This window comes from Ceratotherium simum, chromosome 3 (assembly GCF_057802395.1).
Source record: "Ceratotherium simum simum isolate JZ-2026a chromosome 3, ASM5780239v1, whole genome shotgun sequence".
Taxonomy (NCBI): Eukaryota; Metazoa; Chordata; class Mammalia; order Perissodactyla; family Rhinocerotidae; genus Ceratotherium; species Ceratotherium simum.
This window is the reverse complement of record NC_141902.1, coordinates 61023471-61048975: the sequence shown is the minus strand read 5'-3', so window position 1 is coordinate 61048975 and position 25505 is coordinate 61023471. Positions and strand designations below refer to the sequence as shown.

General features: G+C 40.3%; 1 protein-coding gene across 4 annotated transcripts in view; it reads right to left on the bottom strand.

Moving 5' to 3' along the window:
• Nucleotides 1-24807, bottom strand: part of MAP2K5 (mitogen-activated protein kinase kinase 5) — a 252190-nt gene extending 227383 nt beyond the window's left edge. For 2 of the 4 annotated variants that reach the window (XM_004421737.3, XM_087428588.1), the window contains exons 1-3: nt 24032-24806; nt 18074-18122; nt 4958-5025 (exon numbers count right to left, since the gene is read on the bottom strand). In XM_004421737.3, coding sequence (XP_004421794.1) covers nt 4958-5025; nt 18074-18122; nt 24032-24166 — 252 coding nt within the window. In that variant the 5' untranslated portion in view covers nt 24167-24806. Of the gene's footprint in view, nt 1-4957; nt 5026-18073; nt 18123-24031 lie in introns of all 4 variants that reach the window. The other 2 variants (XM_087428587.1, XM_004421736.3) reach the window with 2 other exon arrangements.
• Between the last annotated feature and the right edge of the window lie 698 nt (nt 24808-25505).

The window sequence follows — 25505 nt, the reverse complement described above, 5'->3', positions numbered from 1 at the left end:
GACCTCTAAGGCTCCCTTCCAACTCCACTTGAGTAACCGTATGATTTTAGAGGCAATCTCCAAGTTATGCATGCTAGGATAAAGCTAATCATATCCCAATTTACAAGGTGCTACAGAGGTCAAAAAGTATTTTCCCTCATGGTACCCAATGTCTAACAAGGTATACTATAGTCAAGTATACCAAAGGGAATACTTAGACTCCACTGAAACACAAGGTCTCTGCCATAATGGGAGGCATTACAGTTAAACTCGTTTCATACTCTTCTGGCAACGTGGAAAAATGGTATAAAGAGAGAGAACAGGCAAAATGAAGAAAATTATTCTTCTTAATACTGTGCTCCACTCATATAAGCCTCTCAGTATCGAGAGAATCATGTATAATAAATCCTTTACTAGACACAGGATTTAGCAGAAACAAATATGAATCCATTTACAAAAGCAAGATGTACTGCTGAGTTTCTTAATGAAAGGTCACCAAAAGCAGATTAACATTAAAATAACCCCTTCCTATAAGTGGGTCTCAATGATAGATAAAGCTTATGAAGAATCAATAAACAAGGCCCAGCATTGCTGGTTGATGCTGTAAGGAAATAAAGTCAGCACTACCAGACAACAAATAATAAAAGATGGAAGGAGAAAAGCAGCATATTATCTTCGATCTTTCTAGAAAATGAGAGAAGAAAACAAGCACAAAAAAAAAAATTTAAAATACATTAACGGAATATTTAACAGTGTCCTTTAAATAATTAGTAATGATCAAGTATTTAGTTTTCAGAATATGTAGGTTGGGTGGATTTTTTTCCTAATAAAGCATTTCAAATTCTAATTAAAAAAATACTTTATGGAGGAATTAAAAAGATACAATAGTGTCAGAGGAAAAGCCATGATCCCAGAAGTGGAATATTCTAACAACATAACTTACAAGAAACTACGCTATAAAAACAGATTGTTGATTAACACAAACTCATAACAAAACACAGAGAGCTATCATAATGGTGCTGTAATAACACTTGGCTGCTGAATTCTCTCAATACATTAAATATCTCCTTGGAGACCAAATTACTTTACATTTTCTTAAAAGACAATTTATTATAGATTTGTTTTCTTCTCATTATCTCTTAAAAATATATCTAATGAAGAAAAGAATACAACTTCCAAATAAGTTACATAAAATGGTACTAATGTGTGACAACAGACTTTGGTTTAATATGTTGGTTATTATTTAACAGCACACAACAACCTATTGCCATGACAATTCCTTACCACAATGTGAAATTCCATGTGGCACATGTATCAAAAACCACCGTATGCCATTATTATGGCACACATAAAATTAACAGCCTAAGGCTGCTAGCAATTTAAATAATTGATAAGTTTTCAATTAAAAAGGCAACATTTTCAGGTCTCATACAAAAATCTATTTAAATTACTGATAGAAACTTACACTTCTGTTGGCCCAAAGCCAGAAAATGCTTGCATCCAAGGGGGGGAAAGTAATTCTGCAAGTTGCAACTTAGACATTGCAAATTTTTTGTATTTTATGCAGAGATCCAGGCTATTTATTCATTTAACCTTTGTAATCGATGAAAAAGAATGATTAAAAAATTTACAGTAAAAGTGTCTCTAGTTTTGCTTTTCCTATATGGCTTTTAAAGAAATACTATGGTGACTGCGAATGCATGGAATTTCACGTGAAAAACTAAGCTTTTTTTTTTTTTCCAGTAAATATGTTGTCATCTGTCAGTAGCTTCCCTATGCCACCAACCAAGTCCTGGAATCAAACTTTTTCATAGTCAAACTGAACTTAAAAAATAAAGACCAATGCAGGTTTTTAATAATAGGCTGGCAACTGAGGACTATCAACCAAAATCTCTTAGGTCCAAATGATTCTCTTTATGGCAAAACTGGAACCAAAAGGAATTTTGACCATAAGAACCAAGACAGATCAAAATCACAGCCAACCAACCTTGTTTGTGCTTTTTGAGAAAGAGATTCCCCTCCTCTTTACTCTACTCAGAGCCTGACTCTACATAAACAAAGAATATGTAATGGTAGGTGTTGCTGCAACAGATAAGAGGAAAAGGAAATCCATTTAAGTTTTAAATCACTTAAAACTTATCTTCCTCAGGAATATTTTCATTTTCACTTTAAAATATTTTGCTCAAGCATTCAGAATCAGAAAAGTAGAGCTCTACCTTAAGTTAAAATTCTTTAAGGGCCTCAGTTTCCCACCTATAAATATTTATTAAGTGAATTAATGAGAAAATCTGGACCTGATCAGCCAGACCACAATCCATGGATCACTGTCAATTCATGAAAAAAGTTTTCACCATTCACAGCAAATTAATAAAAATAAGAATAACGTAGTAAGTTTTATACAAAACTAAATTTACTAGCTTTAATGTTCTTTACTTTTGAGATTATGTACTGCCCAATGTTTTAATCTTTAAGTGACTCCCATTGTTTATCTTTGTTAATAAAATAATGGTTAACAGTAGATAACTTTATTAGTTTATTTATTTTATTAATTTTTTATTTGGAAAAATTAAAAGTTACCATGCCTATGTCTGTCCCCCAACATAAAAATGAAAAATTGATTAGCTCATGAAATCCAAATATTTGGGGATCAATGAGCTAGACAGATGATTTCAGACTAAAAAGTGGCTCTCAAGAAATCTCAGGAACTTTTAAGGACAATTACACAACTCTAATATTTTCCTACAACACAAAAATAAACACTGTATTTGAGAAAATAAGCATAAGTCATAAGAAACACTACAGATATCTCAACTAAGGTATTATATAAACACAAATCATTCAGAATTTAATAATGGTGACGACATACTAATGTGTAAACAGGTGGACGGGAGAGAAACAGTGTCAAACAATAAAGGATCATGAGCTTCGGCATAAGGAGAAGCTGAGCTTAAATTCCATATTCACATTCACACTAGCTATAAGACCTTGGGCATATCTCTTACCCATAGCTTCCTCATCTGAAAAATAGGGATGATAATATCTACCTCACAAAGGTAGATAATTTAAGATTTAAGAAAAGTAAATACCTTAAGCATCCAGTATATAGCAGGCACTTAGAAATGAAAATTATTATTATTATGACTATGATCACATGCAGTAACATTTCTCAAAAAGCACAATTTGTCAGACTGTCCCAAAAACACATTATTGAAAACACAACCTTTGGGTGTGATTACGTCAGAGACATAATGAAAGTACATTGATGTCAGTTCTCTGCAACGGACGTATGTGAAAAAACTAGACCCATCTGTGTGTGTGCGTTTTCTAAAACTAAGCATGTCACATTCTCAGGAGAGTTAGCCAATCTATCAATACCAGTGCTAGACCTTGTAGCAGACAATCCTACCCTGCCTTTCAAGGTACTGATGAGCCCCGCTCTAAATTCTCAGTGCACAAAGACTCTCAAATAAGTTAATGGGAAGTCAATGGGAAATTGACTTTTCCTACTTTGTGCTGGTCTGAAAGCAACGCTCTGTTAATCATGCCATCCTTCTTGTTCTCTTTCCTCCTATCCTAAATTAAAACTATTGGCGGAAACCCATACAGATATTTTATAGTTTTCATTACAATGAAAACATCATCCTGGTTGAAGCTGAGGTCTATCAAAACCTACAAGGGAACTGTTGGCTAAGATAACAGTCTCACTGAAAAGCAGGGGCCCCATTCCGTCATTCCACCATAATACCACTTTGCATTTGTATAGAACTTTTAACTTTTCAAAGGGCTTTCACATCTATTATCCCATTTGATCATTACAATGATCCTGTGCAGTAGAAAGGACAAGTACTATTATCCACAATTGACAGATAGGCAACTACAGCACAGAAAGGTTAAGTGATTTGCCTAAGGCCAGGGAGTCAGAGGAGAGCAGTGGCCTCCTGACTTCCAGTCCAACGCTCTTTCCACCAGATGACTAGAGAAGGTTTTACAAACAGATTACAAACTCAGATAAAATAAAATAAAATGAATAAGAGGAAACAAAACCAAATAAGAAGAAAGCACAAATCAGGGCTCAGGGAAGCTATGACTCTTCACAGTAGTTGAATTTTTCAAGCTTAGTTATTTATTTATTTATTTTTTTAAAAACTCCTTTGCCATTTATTTATTTATTTTCCCCCAAAGCCCCAGTAGATAGTTGTATGTCATAGCTGGACATCCTTCTAGTTGCTGTATGTGGGATGCGGCCTCAGCATGGCCCGAGAAGCGGGGCGTTGGTGCGCGCCCGGGATCCGAACCCAGGCCGCCAGCAGTGGAGCGTGCACACTTAACCGCTAAAGCTTAGTTATTAAAGTCTTAAAATGTACCCTTTTCTCTTGTTTATCTACTTCAGTCCTGAGACAAATGTTAACGCAAATTTTTACTGAAATTCGAAACACAAAAGTAAAGTCATTTCAAGATATACTCAAGTCACTTTGATTAAGTAACCCTGTAGTTCATTTTGGGGTGGGGGTAGAGGAGTGGTTAGTGCATAAAATAACTGAGAGTACATCTTTAAATCGTGTATCCACATTAAGCCTGCAGCTACGTTATAACTGTAGTCCTTTTGGAAGAGTGAAAGAGATCTCCAGTTGAAAGTAGATTTTGAAAAATTTTTTAGAGCCCAGGGGTTCATTTTTAATGAGCCGTTACTTTAAGTACTGCATAAAAAATACAGGAAATTGATAGTCCATTTAGTCTGCACCATACCTAATGCAAAAGTCATTAAGATGCATTATTCTTAATGTTCATGATATGATCAGTAAGTGTCTTTTGAAAATGCCTTCAACTTTCACGTAAGGAAATCTTTGAAAACCTTATATATTATATAGAAAAATGTTATGGCCACTGTGATTTACTTTTGTATCTTCACTATGCCAAGAGACAGCATCCTCAATTACATTAACATTTTAAAAATAGTCCTCATTTGTAATGTACTTACATATGACAGCATTGCCTTCATTTCTTCATCACTTCTCACTGTAATTCGATCACCATCTTCATCTTCATCTGTTTAGAAAGCAATATAATGAAAATGATAAGATTTGCATTTTGTTCTGGATTTGCCACAAAAAAAATTTGCATTTTTTTAATATGAAAAAAACCACATCAGGTGGGAACATAATACAATTGGTTTTTACAACTTGATAATCAAATCCTCAACACCATATTTTGGGGGATGTTGAGGTTATTGGTTTGTTGTTTTGTTTTGTTTTTTGTTCAGAACAAAACCAAAATCTCAATAAAGAACTAAAAATTTAAGGGATAGCTGAAAATTAAAATATCGCTCGCATCATTCATGACATGTATCTAAGTTAAAAAGTAAATATAACTGGAGTATGACTAAACAGGTTTGGTTTGGAGAATTTTAAAAACCAGAGAGGCCAGTCTTGTTCAACTATCAGTACTTTTCTCTTTTCCTCACAGCACCCTACCCCTCTATTTCTCCATTCTTCCCCTCTCCCAGGCAATCTACCATGTCACAATAGTTTGATAAAAATGGCTAATATTTATTGAACACAACTATACACAAGGCACCGTGTTTTGTGTTTCATACACAGTACCTCCTTAAAAACCTCTCATTGATCCTATAATGCGGACAGTGTGGCTTGATTATTTTCATTCCCTTTTTACAGAAGAACTGGGGGCCTGGCGTAAGGTTAACTTGCAAAGCAACTCTAATACAGTTCTCCCCATATCTCACTCAATCTAGTAACTTTCTCTTTCTGTATCGGGTACTCTCTGACCATAATAAGCTTCAAACGCCGATTCATGCTATTTTGAAATAATTTAACGGTCTTAAAACTGGAGGATAACAAGACTTTACAAAATACATAACCAGAATGTGTGCATTTGAATAAGTGTATCACCTAAGTAGGCACAACCAGAAACAACGTACTTATTTCAACGATGCTTCTCTTATTGAAAACAGTTTTGAAACAGCTCCTCAAAAACTGCTTTAAGAACCCAAAGATAGATCACGTGAAAATATCAGATCTCATTTTTAACCCAAAATGGAACTGTCCATCTGATCACTCACTTACATTATCTGCCAGGTAGGACTCAGAATTTGCCTATTTCTAAATATTTAGTTAGCTACTTCATCCCTCTAAAGATAAAGATCTGTCAATAGGAGAACAGCTTATGCTGTTCAGCCCATGGTAGCACGCCTGAAGAAAAATGCCAAGAACATTTTGAGCAAGGCAGCATTGTTGGAAGAAGTACACAGTCCCGCAGGGGGATGGCTTGAAAGGGGCAGGCTCTCACTTGGATGCCTCAGCTTTGGTGAGCTTGTTAAATAATCACTGTTATTACTTTTTTGGTCACTCTTGGGCTTCTGATTGCTGATTTGACCAGATGCAGAGAACCTGATCCCAGGCCTGGAGAAACAGACAAATCTCTTGTCATAAAGAGAATAAGCTGGCATGACATGCTCAGGGGACTCTCAGTGAAAATACAGAGGGATTCAGTTCAACAGATGGATCTTAGCCCACCACACATCAGGGGGCCCGCCCTCCTGTCCAGCTGCAGTTCTGAAGACATCCCCTGCTTGGTGACCAGGCCATGGGAACCCTAGGAGGGAGCTGTGTTCTTTCCTAATTAGCCTATTTCAGAGCAAAATGTTACTTCCTTTTTCTCCCCAGTAGCCAATAGCAATCTGACAGCATGACGGAAACCAGCACGTTAGCCAGCCCTGCTCAGTGACCAAGCCAACAGCTCTCACTGGAGTTTTCTCTCCAAAGCATTTGTTCCTGGATCCTGGATTTGTTCACTCCTACAGAGTTCCCAACTCAATGTAGATCAGTATCAAGTCACACTGTCTAAATATCTACACAGCTAGAAGCTGTCGAGAGTCACTACTGGTATTATGCTACCAAGAGCTGCCTGTTTTCAGTATAAAAGGCACACAGTGGTCACTTTCAGTAACAAAGAAGGTGCATTCCTAGGGGACGTTACATATATAAAGGACTGTACAGGAATCTAGCTCTCTCTTTCTTTCTTTTTTTTTTAAGGTACAGACTTCACAAAGCCAAATTGGAAGAGAAATGCCATTCTAGTTTCAGAAACAGAAGGAGTTTCTACACAGGTTCTAAAAATTAGTATTTTCAAGGTTAAGTCAAAAAATCTTCTTCCAAATGCAGGAATCAAAGGGGAAAAAAACAGATACAGTATAAAGGGATATAATGTTACATATTACCACACATGAAAGCACTTTACATTTTTGTTTTAAAACCAAGTCAAATTTTCTGTTTAAATGTGAGCTAGAATGATTTGTTCTTGATGAAGTCCTGAACTTGGCAAAATTTCCAGCCTGAACAAAGTAGCTTTTTGTAAATCTCATTCCTATACCAGAGCTAGCTATAGAGATGGTGGTTACAAAGGGACTGCTTATATTCAAATTTCAATCCACACAAGACCTAAATAAAGTATTGCACACATGGGATAAAGAAGTTCTTGGAATTTAATAAAACATGTGAAAAATCTTTTTATAATCTGTAAAGAGAGGGAACAGATTCCAGAAAGATCATTTAAATCATAATCTCTCTAAAACAGGAACAACAACAAAGAGAGTTCTCTGAGCCCTCAAAGCAAGGGCTTGACCTTTTAAGGCTACTTAAAACAAAAGACTCTGGAATTCTAGAATTCTATGAAATCTCTGAGGGATTATTTCACCAGAAAACGGTAAGGGAAGTCAGCTACCAGAATAATTTCTTGCATAGCAGGTCCATAAAAAGCAGCTATGAAACACTACAAGGGCACTTTGCTCTACGCGGACAGAAAACTGAGGACAAAATGCCAGAATAGCTTTTGATGCCAACCTAGGTAAAGTGTTGGAACTGTCCCATGAGGGGTCTGACTCCAACAGAAAGATTTCGGACAAGTTGAAACAGGCATTCTAATAAATCCTGGGGATAAAATCAGGCTTATATGACATAGTGATTAATAGTTCTTATGGATTAATAAGAAACTTCATTTTATGTAAGTATTGCTTTTCTTTACAAATTGCTCCTTGGTGGACCGTTGCTTCACTCTTTAATATTTGTAATTAGTAGTTTTAATGAAGACTCCTTGTTCTTGTCAAAGAGGAGACTGAGTTGGAAAAGTAATTACACCTCAGAGAAGACTGATGATTGGCCAAAAGGCAACATCCAAGCTCTCTAACTCCCTGATGGCAATCCAAGAGCAAATCATTGGCCTTGACATTTAAAGTGAGAATACACTTCTTTCTGAACACAATGAATTACAAAGAAGATGTACAAATAGTTAACAAGTACATGAAAAGGTGCTCCACATCTCTAATATCAGAGAAATACAAATCAAAACAAGGAGATATCACCTCACACCTGTTAGAATGGCTATTATCAAAAAGGCAAGAAATAGGGGCCGGCCCGGCGGTGCAAGCGGTTAAGTGCGCGCGTTCCACTGCAGCGGCCCAGGGTTCGCCAGTTCGGATCCCGGGCGCGCACCGAAGCACTGCTTGGCAAGCCATGCTGTGGCGGCGTCCCATATAAAGTGGAGGAAGATGAGCACGGATGTTAGCCCAGGGCCAGTCTTCCCCAGCAAAAAAAAAAGAGGAGGACTGGCAGATGTTAGCACCGGGCTGATCTTCCTCACAAAAACAAAAAAAAAAGACAAGAAATAACAACTGTTGGCAAGGATGTGGAGAAAAGAGAACCTCTGTGTACTGCTGATAGGAATGTAAACTGGTACAACCACTATGAAAAACAGTTATGTGGGTTCCTCGAAAAATTAAAACTACAACTACCATATGATCCAGCAATCACAATTCTGGGTCTATATCCAAAGGAACTGAAATCAGAATCTTGTAGAGATATCTGCACTCCCAGGTTCATTGCAGTATTATTCACAATAGCCAAGATACAGAAACAACCTAAGTGTCCATTAATAAATAAATGGATAAGAAGATGCGGTATACACATACACACCCACACACACATGCGTGTGTGCACGCACACGAAATGGAATATTATTCAGCCATGAAAAAGATAGACATCCTGCAATTTGTGACAACTTGGATGAAATTCAAGGGCACTGTGCTAAGAGAAATAAGTAAGACACAGAAAAACAAATACCATATGATATCACTTATATGTGGAAGCTAATAAGGCCAAACTCAGAGAAAGAGAGAGTAGAAAGGTGGTTACCAGGGAATGGGAGATAGGGGAAGCGGGGAGATATCTGTCAAAGGGTACAAACTACCAGTGATAAGATTAACAAAGTCTGGGGATCTAATGTACAGCATGGTGATTATAGCTAATAACACTGTATTATATACTTGAATCTTGCTAAGAGAGTAAATTTTAAATGTTCTCACCACAAAAAAGAAATGATAATTATCTGACAGGATGGGAGTGTTAGCTAATGCTATGGTGGTAATCATTTTACAATATATAACTGTATCACATCAATGTGTTGTACACATCAAACTTACAAATGTCATATGTCAATTATATCTCAATAAAGGTAGGAAAAGTTAAAAAAAATAAAGAACTTGAATTGACAGAAATGAAAAGTTAGTAAAGGGTAAGAAAGTAGAAATACACACCAAGCAATTTAGTATGACAATAACTTAAAATACTTTTCTGAATAAAAAGTGGGATATACACAGCCTGTCTAGCAAAGACTGGCCATTTGCCTATCAAACTGGATTAGCTATAAACAGTATACCAACAGGAACTATAAATCATAAAACTTACTAAAATAGCACAAAGAGTTTCAAAGGTATAAATATGTTAGTGAAGAACACTAGAAACTCATGGTACTAAGTAGAGAGAAGTAGAAAAAATAATTTGAACTCTTTTTGTCTCATACATGGATGTTCTTTGCCATCTGATCTAAAAAGCATTACTAGATATGAACAAGAAGTACGGGAGGGATAGCTCTGATACACTGGTTCACAATGAGAATCCCAGGCTTCTCTAGTTGCCTGAAGCATAGTAATATGATTTTCCAGCACATTAGGGAAGCAAAAGTAGAACCAGAAAGTCTATGTACTGGCTGGATTTTGTTAATGTCACTTAAAATGGAGGAAAAAAATCCTAGCAAGATACCAAATAGAGTGCAGCAGATGGTAAACAAATATTATGAAGCAATCTTCACAAAATCTGCAGTGTGTCACAAATATACAAAATGGCAGAGTTTGGGAAAAGAGAATCATAACAGGCCATATGTTGTTAGCGATTTTATTTGAAGCAACACGCAATCCAAAAGAGAAACCAAGAGGAGGAACATAAAGGCCCAAAAGAGGAGAGACAGCCCCAGGTAAGGGCGGCCAGAATGGCGAGCACAGTGCCTTCGGAGTAAACAGCAGACACATAGCAGATGCCGGGGAACTCTCAGGCAAACAGCGCCCACTGCAGGGACAGGGCTCAAGTGGGGTCTCGAGAGAAGCAATCTCGCATCTATAAAGGAACAGAAAGTTAAGGCAATATATTATATGTCATTTGTCGCATTCCTTCAGTGCCAGGTGAGAGTCAATTAGAACTAAAGCAAAGTAGCTTTTTCCAAAGCAAGAGGAAAGAAATGAAAACATAACTGTAGAGGTTAGAAAGACATCAAAAGGAAATTACCTGAAAAGTTGTCAAGTTTAGAGCCCTTCTCAGGGGTAAGGACTAAACAAGAGTAGAGGCCACAGGTTCTAGGCCAAATCTTCATACCCATGAATTTTAATTTAGCTCCAGGACTCTCACCTCCTGATTCCTTCCTCACTTCTTTGCTTCCTTCCTCTTTCCAACAAATCTCTAAGTCCCCACTATGTAGCAGGCAACATTCTGGGCACTGGGGACAGTAACAGCAAAAAAAGAAAAACCCCGCCCTCAGGGAGCTTACACTCTAGTTGAGAGAGACTGAAAGGACGAGGGAGTGGGCCATACAGACATCTGCAGAAAGAATGTTCCAGGCAGAGGGAGGAGCCAATGCTAAGGCCCTGAGGCCGAACAATACTTGGCATGTTGGAGAGACTGAAAGAAAGCCAGAGTAGCTGGAACAGAATGAGAGGGGGGAGAGAAATAGATGGATGCAGAGAAGTAATGGTGGGCAGAGCTGGAGCGGATGAGAAAATGCAGGGCCTTGTAGGGCGTTTTAAAGACCTGGCTTTCACTCTGGAGTGAGATGGAAAGTACTGGAGGGTTCTGAGTGTCATGATCTCACTTAACGTCTAAAAGGATCACTTTGGCTGCTGTGTGAAGAAGACGCTGTGTGGAGGCAAAAGTAGACGCAGGGAGACCAGTTAGGAAACCACTGTCCTAGGCAAGGTGAGAGATGATGGCGGCCTAAACCAAGCTGAGGTTTTGAGCTGTCATCACGTGCTGGATGTATTTTAAAGACAGAGCAATAGGATTTGCTAACGGATGAGACATAGAAGGCTTGTCCTTATTACTTCATTCCTTCAACCACTCACACATTCCAGAAACACATATTGAGAGTCTACCATGCGCCAGGTACTAGGCTGGGTTTCTAGGGATTCAAAATTGAGCAGCACTATCTACTGCCCTCAAGTAAAAACTAGCCTGGTGCTTGAGTAAAGGACTTATACTTCTTAATTCTCACACAAAATAGCAAGGCTACTAATACCTACTACTAATAAGTAACTAATAGCTACTAATACTACTAACATCTACTACTACTACTAACTACTTTCATAAGACCAAAAGGGATTTGGACTTTTTGCATCAATGATATTTCAAACCAAAATTTCAATAACCTAAAGCTGTCTTCAAACCATCTCAAGTTCTAGGATGCACAATTAACTCTTACATGTTAAATAATTTTTAGACTCAGCGTAGGTCTATTGTGAACTACAATTTTTCATTAACCTACCTAGTTTTACTTATAAGCAACCAGTTATCATTTACATACACTATAGTTTAAGAAAATAAAACTTCATTTTTTCTAAATATTTTATGATTTAGACTTTTCTTCAAAGCAAAAAAGAGTTCCCACCCAATTATTCTTAATGAGGTTGTCTTTGCTATTTGGACATGAGGGGTGTTTCCTACAGGTGTCATTCCAGTAATCAGCTATAGCTGTTTTCTATACTCTAAGAATTTACAACTTATGTAATTGCAATTTTGCTTTAAATGGTCATATTATGCCAAACTTAAAATGAGACATGATGTACTGGTTTTAAAATTTCCAACCAAAATAATCTTCCAGAAATTCATAAAACAACTGAAAAGGATTCCATTCAATGAGAAGTGAGTACAAATGGTCGTGGTTGAAGAAAGAGATAAATAAAATAAAAATTTATCCTATAGCCTATTTTCTGAACCAAAACTCAGACACATAGTTTGAAAAGTGGGAAGACACTTATGAGGGCTACAGACCAGAATATGTGATGTCAGAGTGTCTTGGAAAAGTGGAGCCATATGATATTTACAGGTATTAGTCAGCACTTGTCTATATAGACTTAAAATGCATCTTTCAAGTCACCAATAAGATTTTTACTATCCAGCAACAGCAGCCCAACAGTCATTTTATAGCAGTTAACTTGTGTAGACAAAACCCAGAGAAAGGAAGACATGTAACAGACATGCACAGGAAACTCACTGGTGGGCACAGTAGATTTCCGTCACCTCACGTGTTGGTGTACTCATTAATCTGTTAATGAAACTGTGAAAATCAGCAGGGGGTCTTTGGGTCTATATGAATGTCAAGCTCCTACAGCATATGTAGGGCCCATGCATGCAAACATACAAGATTTTTTATGGTTATGGAATTTAGCTTCATCTCAGAAGTGGTCTCACATCTGGGAAAAGACAAATTATTCAATAACTGGTGTGAAGTCAACTGTCCATCTGCTTGAAGAATAAAGTTGGATCCCCTTTCACCAAAATAAATTGAAGACAGTACAAGAACTAAAAAAAAATATCTCCAACCTTGGTAATAAAAATGCATGCTGTTTTACCAAAAAAAAGAAAAACCCCACACTCATACACGTAGGAACGTATATATTTACAAACATACCTAACGTGTGTGTGTGCTTAACCCCATTAAACCAGGAAAAAAAAAGAATACAGATGAATGTTTTTTCAATGGAATGTGGAAAATGGAAGGCCTTTCTAAGCATGACAGTCACAAAGGAAAATATGATAAATCTGACCATGTAAAAACTTTTAACTTCTCCATGGAAAAAAGGACCAAAACAAGATGAAAGGAAAAAGGAAAGCAATAAACTAAAGAAAAATATCTGTAACATATAAGATGAAGGACTAATTTTCTTAATATGGGAAAGCTCCCAACTCAATTAGAAAAAGACAACCTAACAGAAAAGTGGGCAAGATGACAAACAGTTCACAGAAATTAAATACGAATGACCAAAATATAAATGAGAAGATGCTCAAACTTATTTATAATTGAAGAAATACAAAATAAAACAATAATATAATAATCTTTTTCACCTACCAAATTGACATTGACTAAAAAGTTTGCTAATACTCAGAGTCGGTGAGGGTAGAGAGAAGTGGGCATTCTCAAACATAGTTGGTGTGAGTGTAAACTGGTTCCACCTTTTGGAAGAGCAATAAGGTAACAGCTATTAAAATGTAAAATATGGGTTCTCCTGTTTGGTAGTTCCAACTCCTACGAATTTATCCTACAAATATATTTCCACAATGTGGAAAGATATAAGACGTTGCTGACTGCAGCATTTTTTCTAATAAATACTAAAAAACTGGTAACAAAACTGGTCCATAGTAAGTTAAATAAATCGAGCTATAGCCATAAAATTAAGTATAATGTAGTCGCCTGAAATAATGAAGGTGATCTGTGCACACTGATGCTGAAAAGAGGTCCAACGTACACCATTAAGTGGGGGCGCGGGAAACTAGTTCCAGTACAGTACAGATTATGCACAGAGAAAATTTCTGTAAGGATACAGAAGAAATTGTTAACTAGTGAATTGGGGAAATAGGGACTTTTACTTTTTCCTTTATTTTACGCTGTTTGAATTTTTCTTAAAGATCATCTATAGCTTCTTAATTAAAAAAAAAAAAATCAAACACTAGATACTGAAAAGTACTTTCATTTGTGCTCTAGTTGTAAAGAAGAAAGGACCCAAAAGGGCGAGGAAGAAAACGTTTAGGGCCATCAGTCCAAGAGGTGAATTGAGCACAAATGGGTCTCCTTCCCCTCATCCAACTCTAACTCCCCTGGGAAACACCATCCCCAGGGACAGAAGCCAGAGTGAAGACACCCACTGCGGACCCTCTGCCCCTCAGGACATGGGGCCCAGTCAAGTGTGGGAATTTGAATTTTGAGGCCTGAATTATCCACCACCAACCAACCATATCCCATGCCTGTGCAACAGCACAAATAATCCAAAAAAGTGAATTACTTTCTTAGCTTTAGTTCACATGCATTTTATAATTCTCATTTGAATATGGACACATATAACATTCCATTTATGCAACAAGTGGGTTCCTACAAGGCACTAAGGCAAGTACTAAGAAGAGAGAGTAAGAGTGAAATAAAACACAGTCCCTCTCACCAAGCCAGTCAAAATCTAGTGAGGAAGGGAAGCACGAACACAACCACCAGAAGGCAGGCCCAATGGGTCACTTGCTCTAGTAAAGGTGCACAGAGAGATAAACCGCATCTGGGGGGACCAGAAGTTTCACTGAAGAGATGGCATTTCTCAGAAATGAAGAATCTGTAAGACCACCTGAACTTCCCCCCTTTCCACTTACTCAACTCTTTTTCTTTACATTTACGTAAAACAGGTAAATTTGACAGCTGCCCTTTCTCTTGTTGCTTAATTCATATCACTCTATGTAATACCATTCCTTTTGTATAAGAAATAAATCAGTTAGGTGTACTTTTCAGTATGAAACATATTACCATCAATATTTCTTCGATTACAGTTTATTTATTCAAGAGTTGTTTCATCGTACCCATAAACCACTGAAATATCTCAAAAATTTCAGTAAATTAGCTTACAAACGACATCCTTCCAACTATTTCTTATGCATAGATTCCATTTATTAGTGCAGATCTTTGGTTCAGAAAATAAGGTCACTCTAGAATAATCATGAAAAAAAGTCGGCCTAGGATTTTAAATCTATAATGAAAAGTAAATGGTAATCTAAGCACAAAAAACAAAGGACTATCATTGTTTTGTCTGTGTGTGTTTTTATTTTTTTCATCTAAAACTGGGCCAGATGTAGATGGGTATAGAACTGCTGCTCTTGTCGGGGGAAAAGAAGGAACGAGATCTTTAAGAACTTAAACCTAAAAGTTTAAACTTTTTTTCTGTTAGTGTTAGGTAAACTTTTCAGTATTAAATATATTACCATAGGGGCCAGCCCCCGTGGCATAGCGGTTAAGAGCGTGCTCTGCTGCTGGCGGCCCTGGTTCGGATCCCGGACGCGCACCAATGCACCGCTGGTCAGGCCATGCTGTGGCGGCATCCCATATAAAGTGGAGGAAGATGGGCATGGATGTTAGCCCAGGGCCAGTCTTCCTCAGCAAAAAGAGGAGGATTGGCATGGATGTTAGCTTAGGGCTGATCTTCCTCACACACACACTATATATATTACCATAAATATTTCTTTGATCAAAGTTTTATTTATTCAAGAGTTGTTCCAGAATACCCATAAACCATAAACCCACACACCACACAAGCCATACTATACACCACCGGCTATTGACACACTTGGTTATAAAGAGTGCAAGTTTTACAGTCAAAAGAACTATGTATGAATCTGGGCTCCACCACTTCCTAGCTGATCACCTTCGGCAATCATTTCATGACCCCGAGCTTCAGTTTCCTCACAGGTATAATTTTCCTACCTCAGAGTTGTTGTAAAGATGAGCAACAGTCTAGGTAAATCATCTAGTACACTGCCTGGCACAGAGCAGGCCATCAGTAAATGACAGTTAAAATCATCGGCATTACCACTATGAGCTCTAACTCTGGAAGGTACAGGGGCACAGGTACATCAAGCCACTTTGGAGGGACCCAGAAAGCGAGAAGTAGAAAGTCTTCTTTTTGCCACTTAAGAATAATCAGAACAAGCCTCCAGAGTGGTTGAGCATACACACACACACACACACACGCTGGGAGTCTACTCCAGAAATTCCACTTCACCACTTACTAGCTGTGAGACTTTGAGCAAGACACTTAGAGGACATGTCCTTTCCTCAACTAAAACGGTGCTAATAACAGTCCTTCAAAAGACTTCATGGGGATCTTGTGAAGGTTACATTAAATGAGATAAACCATGGAATGCTCTTAGCATAGCATCTGGCAACAATAAGTACTCCAAACGTTAACTCTCGGACTGTCCATGAAATCCCTGGCACCCCCAAGGGTTACCGCCAGGGGTCTTAATAGAGCTTGGAATACTAATATGCATTTCAGATGTATGTACTATTTTTCAATAGTATATAATAGAGTCCAGTGCAGTTAATAAAATACTAATTATTTTAAGAGTTCTACTCATAGCAGCTTTTAAAAACATATAATGATTGTTGAAAAATATTCAAACACTAGAGAAATATATAAAGTAAAAAGCAGGCTCATTCAGCAAACTGTTCCGCACTCCAATCCCCAGGTCTACTTTCCAGGGGAGACCACTGGAAAACACTGTAGTGGGCACGCTTCAGATCCCTGTCTCTCAATATATGCATGAAGTTGGGAGGAGGAGGGATTAGATATTTCTCACCATGGGATCATACTATACATACTATTTGTTTATTCAATAATATATCATGGATATCTTTCCATGACAACGCATAAAATCCTAACTCATTCCTTTTAGCCACTGCTTAATGCTTCAGATTATGGATAAATAATTTATTAATCCATTATTCTAGGCATTTACCTTACCTCTAATTTTTTGCTATTAAATATAATTCCAGGGGCCAGCCCAGTGGCTCAAGCAGTTAAGTGTGCATGCTCTGCTGCGGTGGCCCGGGGTTCACCGGTTCGGATCCCGGGCACGCACCAACACACCGCTTGTCAAGCCATGCTGTGGCGGCGTCTCATATAAAGTAGAGGAGGATGGGCATGGATGCTAGCCCAGGGCCAGTCTTCCTCAGCAAAAAGAGGAGGATGGGCAGATGTTAGCTCAGGGCCGATCTTCCTCACACACACAAAAAAATTCCACAATGAACACTTTGTTTGAAGGGCATTCAACACATGTGTAGGTATTTCTGTTGGACAGCTTCCTAAAAGTGGATCTGCTGAGTCAGAGGTTTTGCACATTTTATATTTTGGTAAGTACTGCCAAACTGTCCTCCAAAGAGAACATAAGTAAAAGAGAAAGGACGTTGTATTCTCTGTCATTAACCATCTGCTTAAAAACAAGAACAGAAAGTATACTATCATGTGGAGAAACCTTACGTTTTTCTCTACAGAAAAGTGGCCTTCATCTTCACAAAAAGATGGGAACCACAGTTACAAATCCTTACTTTATCCTTCTCAACACCACAGCCCCTGGGCTACTGACTGAACTCTCATCTTAACATTACTTGGACCCTGACCTTCCCTGCAGTGATGTCAGGTCCAGTTTTCTATACACCCCGCCCCCGCCCCCCAGTCCCCAAGCCAATTGGTTTGGGGGTGGGAGAGGACTCAGGACCTGAAGAGTTGCTGTCATCATCTAGTAGCCACGTCAAGCACCACTAAAACAGAATTATTCCATGCAATATTCACTTAAAAGCTCTACTCTGTGGCTGGTTTAAAGCAGCAATGGATTAAAATCTCTTCATCAATAATCATCGGCCTACAGGTAGTTTACACATTTCATTTTGTCCCACATTATTATTACAGTGAGGAGCAAGAGCAGATAAAGGTCATGTTGGTAATTAAAGCTATATTATAGAAATATGCACACCCAAGATATGATTAAATAAGAAAATATTACTTGGTTCAGTATCATCATTAAACTTGCATTAATTTATAAATATTTAAATGTACCATATGATAATCATAAATAATTTGTTTTTGTCAGTTTCTAAAGTAATGCAACCCATAAACCCTTTGAAAAATTACTGCAGAAAAAAACAGTCAAGAAAGTATACAAGCCAGACTTACATTCAAATGCTGTTGTTGTTGCTTCAGGCAGAACCTGGCCTATCACATCCTAGACAAAGAGAGAATAAAGAAACACAATTAGCCATCTTCTTTATTGCTAACATGTGGCAAATCCTAGAGGAAATATGAGAACCTGGAAAAGGTTTTTGAAATCTTGGCATAAACTATAAAAACATTAGCTCATAATCACACTTAGCCCAGCAATGTAAGCCCATAGTTTAAATCTCTATGGGGGAGGGCCGGCCCTGTGGCTTGGTGGTTAAGTGCGCGCGCTGCGATGCTGGTGGCCTGGGTTCGGACCCCGGGTGCGCATCGAGGCACCACTTCTCCGTTCATCCTGAGGCCGAGTCCCACATACAGCAACTAGAAGGATGTGCAGCTACGACATACAACTATCCACTGGGGCTTTGGGGGGAAAAAATAAAATAAATAAAATCTTTAAAAAAAAAAAAAAAATCTCTATGGGGGAGAGGGGGGAGTATCTTCACAAAACCTTTTCTACTCTGAATTAATAAAATAATCTTTCACTCTCGATTCAACAGCATATACAAATACACTATTGCATATTTACAAAAAAGGTAGTTCCTTCTATGGGAGGCTGTGGAATGTACTGCAGTAGAAAGAGCAAGGGGTTTGGGAGTCAGACTGGCCTGGGTTTGAATCTCAGCTCTGCACTTACTAGCTGCGTGACTGGGACCAAATTACTTAACCTCTCTGAGCCTCAATCTGATTATCCTATGGGTGTAGCAAAACTCCTAGAGGTAATGTAAAAATTAAATAATGTGATAAACATAAGCTAGCCTAGCACATTATAGACATTTAACAAATGTAGTTCCTGACAGATAACCAGCAACACTTTGCCTTGCACAGTGGGAAGAGTTCAAAAACTCTTTGATATATTGCTACATTTAATGTAAACAATTCTTATTAACCTTTACTCTTAAGCAACTGAAAAATATATATTTAATGACACTGAAATAAAATTAATCTAGTCTAAAAAAATTTTTTTAAGTGTATATAATCTGATATCAACATTCAAATGAACTTAATAAAGTTGAAAACACTTGAAAATTAGTCTACAGAGACAGTTTAATTAAAGAGGCAGAGAACACCTTCGAGAAATAGTTCTGGGACAAGCGACCCTCCATTATGTCCAGTCCAACCCAAGTGGCCCGCAAACCTCACTGCTCTCGGAGAGCTCTGCCGCAACATCCCTCCCGGGCTGTGCCAGAACCGGCACCACGCAGCTGGCTGACACAGCCACTGGCAGTACTTCTCAGCAGGGAGCCCACAGCCCTTCCAAGCAGGGCACTTGGCAGGGCGGCGGCTGCAACTTCCTTCTAAAGGCAGTTCTTCAGAAGCTTTTGCTGCAGTGGCAGTTTGCGTAACAGCCTTGCCTCTACAGGGCTTTTTTAAAAAAAATAAATCTGTGCATAGAAAATTGATCAAAGGGAACTATCTTAGGCAGCCCTCGCTCATTAGAGCCAAAGTAGATTATTACTTTTTCCTTCTGACTCTAGTCTTAGCAAATGAAACATCAACTTTTTGAGAAGTATTTGTAAAAGATTTTAATGTTAAAAAAAATTCTTTCTACACACTCATAGGTAGAAAGTATTTATTGACAGGTAAATGGAAACTGTAGAGCGAGTTATAGAATAAACTATACAGGCCACCAGTGTAAATAAAGTCTGAGAGCGCATGCCTCAGTTTCCTTCTGTGTAAAATGAGATCATAACTGCACCTACCCCGTAGGACTAAATGAGTTAATAACTGTAAAGAGCTTAGAAGAGCATCTAGCATACGGAAAGCGCCATATTAGCGTCTGTTACACAAATAAAACAAGTCATTGATGACTGGAACATTACAAAACTTCCCTCATAATGAAACCTTAAATTTCAGCACCCGACAATCAGTGGAAGATGGTCATTCATTCATTTACTTCATCTTTCCACAGCATTTACTGGGGACCTTTTCCAGCTAGTGTTGGTAACAAAAAACAAAAAAAAGGGGGACTCCACCCCCAACCCTCCAGGTCTAGGTCACTGGTTACTTCCAGGAACTCCCATCATTCAGACAATCAATCCTGAGGGGTGAACTCTACAGTACTAGCAAACTAATTTAGGATCCTGCCTATTTATGAATAGCAGACCCCATCAAACAGCAGATTTCTAATAGCTAGCTGAAAACCCTGCGGGGCAGCAATGGCATCCTTTGCCCAGCAACATAAATGAGGAGCCACATATACGTTACATGTAATGCAGGGGAAAAAGAGAGAGAAAAAGCAACTTGCTTGAGAGACTCATGAGAATCATGTGACTACAACTGATCATCTTGTTTTGTTAAAGTGAATAAAGTGGGGCTCTTATAATGACAAAAGGGTAAAGAGTTTGAAAATTAGTCAATATCTACTGGTCATCTCTAAGCAGGGCACATTTAATGGTTTTATGTATATTTTCCAGTTATATTTTAAGTGATTTATTTCAAAGCAACCCTGTCTTATTTTCAACATTTACCTAACCTAGAGAAGGTTTCAAAAGAAAACTTAAGTTTACTTATCTAGATGGTGATCATTTCTTGATCTTTTTCTTCTCCTACTTTTTAAGAAATCAGTCAAATATATGACAGCCCAAAAGTATAATTAAGAATCCACAACACGCCAGGAGCATAAAGACCACAAAGCTGTAGGCTATCGAAGAATAAGACTTGCTCCTTGACCTTAGGAAGATTATAATCTGGTCACAGAGATAAAGACAAACCTAAAAGACTAACAATACAGAGCCCTTACAGTATGATAAGAGCCAAACAAAAGACATAAATAGCAAACAGTATTTGCTAACTCAGGATGGAAACATCACAGGCTCAGTTTAGACAGAAATTTCACAGATGAGGGAAAATCTGAGCTGGGACTTGGGAGACAGGATTCAGATAGCAAGGAAAGGAGGAACATTCTCTGGTACCGCTCACTAGTCCAGATTTCCAGCACAACTTCTCCCAAACTGGGGACTATGTCTACAAGGAAGAGAAACACAGAAAACTGAAGAGCAGAAAACCCAAATGTCTGCCCTTGAGAAGCAGCTAGACCTACTTCACATTGCAGCCAGTCCCTAATTATTCAGACGAAGGACACGGGCCCAAGAGGCTGAGTGGCTTGCCAGGTCACTTCATCATCTACTTGATGAAATTGTTTCTGAAACCCTCAACTACTGACTCCAGGTCCAAAACATTCTCAGTGACAGGTGACTCAGTGACTATAAACTGCATCTGGCTTCTGTGTCCAGTTCCACCAAAAACTAGCTGTGTGGCTTTAGCATTTCCCCCACCCCCAAGATTCATGCCTCCTCATTTGAAAACTGGGGTGAAGAGAGTTATATTAGATGAAGGGGATGCTAACAGGTTTCATTTGGCTTTAAACTTTAAGGTTCCAAGCCAGAGATGCTGATACACCTGTTGGTTTGCTGCCAACTTCTTGATGAAGAGATGAGGTGAACCTGGAGAAGAGATCGCAGGAGTCCTCCAGGATCTGGGCTTGCAGTTCAAAGAACTTGCTGTAAAGAGCACTAGGAGATAGCGCAGCACCCACTGCCATGAGCCCTTCATCAGGCCTTCCCAACACAACATGCTCCATGTGGGCTTACCTGAGCATGCACGTGTGCAAACACACGCACAAGCTCTAGACGGTGGGACCATTTGGGCAAAGTTTACTTTTAGGCCAGTCAGCCTTGAGCCAAGGTACAAGTGAGATGCTTGACAAGAAGACCCAGGCCCTATCCCTTCTGTTGTAACAATAACAACAACAACAACACTTATAGAGCACTCACTACATTCCAGATTGCTCCAAGTGCTTTACATGTGTCAACTCCAGTAATGTTAGAATTCTATGAGGTAGGCACTATTTTTTTTTTTTACAGAAGAAGAAACTGACACAGAAGACGCGTGCTCAGGTGAGTCTGGTAGGCCTGGCAGTCTAAACCCAGGCGGTCTGGCCCCAGAGTTTGTGTTTTTAAACACTGTACCATTATACTTAAAATAATACCTTCTGTTGTCTCAAATGAGTCAAGTGAAAGAAAGCTCATGTCTTTCTCTTCATACACACAATCTCACTTAACCTTCACACACGCTGGAGGCAGGTATCATTATCCCTATTTTCCAAGAAAGGAAACTGAGGATCAGAGAGGTAGAGTGACCTGCCTAGTTAGTAGGACAGCTTGCAATTAACCTCAAATTTCTTGATTCAAAAACTAGTGCACTGTCCACAAAAAATAACTGCATACACTCTCTTTTAAGCTTCCTCGTTAAACAAACATTTCAGGGTCCTATGAAGCACCAGAAACAGAGGGGAAACAGAGAGGTCCATCTCCTCCAGAAGTTTACCATCTAGTGTAGGAGACAGACAGAGGTATGACACAACCTGTGTGCTCTGCTGGAAGGAAGCTGTGGGAACACAGAGGAGAGGCACATAACCGAGAGCAACCTGGAGGAAAAGTGAGGCTGGGCTTTGAAGGACAGGTGGGAGTTGGCCAGGTGAAAAAAGGGGCCGAGTGGCAATGGCCTGAGCACCTGGGAGAACTGAAGGTTAATTCCGTATACCTGGCGCACAGGATGCTCATGTGGGTGTGGCGAGAGACAAAGCTCGTGCCAGGCAGGCACAAGCCAATCAAGATGGGCCCAGGGGCCACGCTAAGCAGTTTGGGCCTTGTCATGAGGAGAAATCTATGTGCATGTGAGTGTGTGGAGAACTCCAGATGCAAAGAAAGGGACGGTATTTGGTGTACAAGATTGGAGGCTGCTGGTTCACTCCAGCCTCTGCACTCCTAGCCCAGACACTAAAAATCTGTATGACCCGGGTGGTCAGTCACATCCAGAACTCAAAATGAAGGTACAGGAATCAAACTTTGATTGAGTAACCTATGACAATCAAAAATCACATCACAGATCTTCCTCCTCCCAAGATCCTCCACCCAGGCCCATCTTATTTGCAGGTAAGTTCCCCTATAGATCTGGTACTTGGCAACATGCTTCTTGGTATGTCAGTTCTGCCTTTGATACCTCAGTTATTCAGTATATAAAATGGGCACAATTTTCTCTGTCTATCTCAAATAAATGCTAAAAGAGCAGTGGCACTGAAACATGTGGAAATAAATACTAAATAAAAGTAAGGAAATCTGAGTTCTGGTACCGACTCTCCCACTCACGAGCAACACAGCTTTGGAAAACCCATTTCACCTCACTGCTCCTCAGTAACTACCTGCAAAAAAGATAAGAGGGCTCAACAGGTCACCTCAAAGGTTCCACGCTGCTCTAACGTTCCATGCTTTGATTTGAAATACATTCTGAGTATTTATTGTGAAAGTTACAATACATCATTGATTTGAAGATACACATTTTCCCTCTATTTTAACATCTCTGCGATTGGGCTGTTTTTGTACAATGTGGGGTGTGATGGTTTAATGAGCAGCATTTTTTTCTTTCTTAGTGGTCACAAATTAATATCTTAAGACCAATGACACCTCAGGTTTACTGAAACATAAGTTAGAGTTGCCTTGTTTCTCTTTCCCATTGGTCACCGAGTTCAAGAAACTCAGTAGAAAGACTTGGATTCAATCTGGCCAGGGATATTCAGCAAAACACCTGGAGAAACTCTCTTCTAGACTCAGCTTTTTGTATCCCAATTGGTTGCTTCTGTGTGTATGTCCCATTCCAGGCTGTGAGCTCCTTGAGGACACAGGTTCAATCTGATTCATCTCTATTTCCCCAGGGCCCCGCATATTTGCGAGATTTCAGTCCACGCGCTTAGTCAATGCTTGCGGTGGAAGCAATAAAACCGCCCCACAGGAGGCCAGCCATGGCCGCCACCACTAGCTCAGGCCACCAGGGTGAGATTCAGCGGCCCAGGCGCTGACTGCCCCACAAACTCCTGCGCCCCCCTCGCTGGGATTGGACACTGAGATGAGCACTCACCAGCACGTCCCTGAAGAGTAACTGCGGCCCGGAGTGCACTGTCCAGTCCACCGCGCCACTATTTGGAATCTTGATGCGAATCACCAGCACCTGGTTCTCCATGGCATGAAAGGGGCCAAGAGCCAGCCAGAGCATTACAGGTTAACGGGGCTCACATCCTGGGGTAGGAGTGCCCACCGGCCCCTGGTCAGACGGGGGCTCCAAGAGAAGACAGAGGGGGAGCGGACTAGGGGTGAGGGGGACGGAAGAGAGAGGGAGGGGCCCGCAGGCACTGCGCCAGGCCCCGGGCCGTATGGCGCCGAGGGCTGTCCGCCCGTGAGCACGGACGGGGCAAGGGGCAGGGGCCAGCAGGAACTAGCGGAGGTCAGAAGGTTCTGGAATTGGAAAAGAGGGCAAAACGGGATCGTGCAGCTCTCTGCCGTCTGCGTGGGTGTGAGGGAACGGCAGAGAGAAGACCCCGTTTTAGCGAGATACAGCGGCAGGTGTCCAGTCCTCCTCAGTGGACGAGGGGAGGGTCCCCGACTGGAAGGGGCCCCTGTCCGGGGCTGATAGGAAGGAGCCCCGGGGCCGCCAGGCCCCGAGAAAGTCGAGGGGGCCGTCCGCGGGAGGGGCAGGCGGCGAATCCGCTGCCCGACCCCGAGCCGGAGGGCGCGGCGCGCGCGGGTCCGAGGCCGCGCGCTCCGGAGGCGGCGGCGACCAAAAGAGGAGGAAGGCGGCGGCGGCGGCGAGGGCACGGTTACTCCGGAACCAAAACGCGCGGCGCCGGAACCCCGGGAGCCGGCGAGCGGAACCCGCCTCCCGCGGCGCCATGTTGGAAGAGGGCAGCTCCCGGCCGGACCCGCCCCGCGCCCCGGAGGGCGGGACCCGGGGAGCGAGCGCGGTGCCCCGGCGAGAATGAGGGGACCGGCGGGGCCTGTCCGCTCGCGAGACCCCCGTCCCCAAGTGACCGCCCGCGGCGACCGAGGGCCGGCCCTTTCCTTTCCTGACCCTCTTTAAATCAGCGAGGTGGAAACACCTGACACACGAAGGAGGAAACTGATCTAGGGCGCGAGTCCGCCAAAAGCCAGTTGCCGCCTCAAATTGCGTACTCTTCGCCTTTGCAGAAGCCTCGGGAAGACAGCTGCAGCTCTCGTCTGTCCCTACTTCGGAAGCCATGTACCTAAATATTCCTGGGGGTTTGTGCATCAAATCAGCAAGAGCAAGGCAAGAACTCAAAAAATAGTTGTCTTTTCTTTGAAGTCGCAGATCCAGAGGATTGTCATCTCCCACATTAGCTAATCGAATGTGGATTTTTCAGTGAGGTTCTTTACCCCACAATTGCCCCGAAATAGCCAACAGCCTCCTATTCAAAAGCAACAGTAGAGAAATTCAGTGAAGAGTTGGACTGCCTGGGGGCAGCTGCGGTAGTGGCGTCGTCTTCTCTTATTAAACTGTTGCAAAAAATATCTAGTCTAGTCCATAAATTTTCAACTAG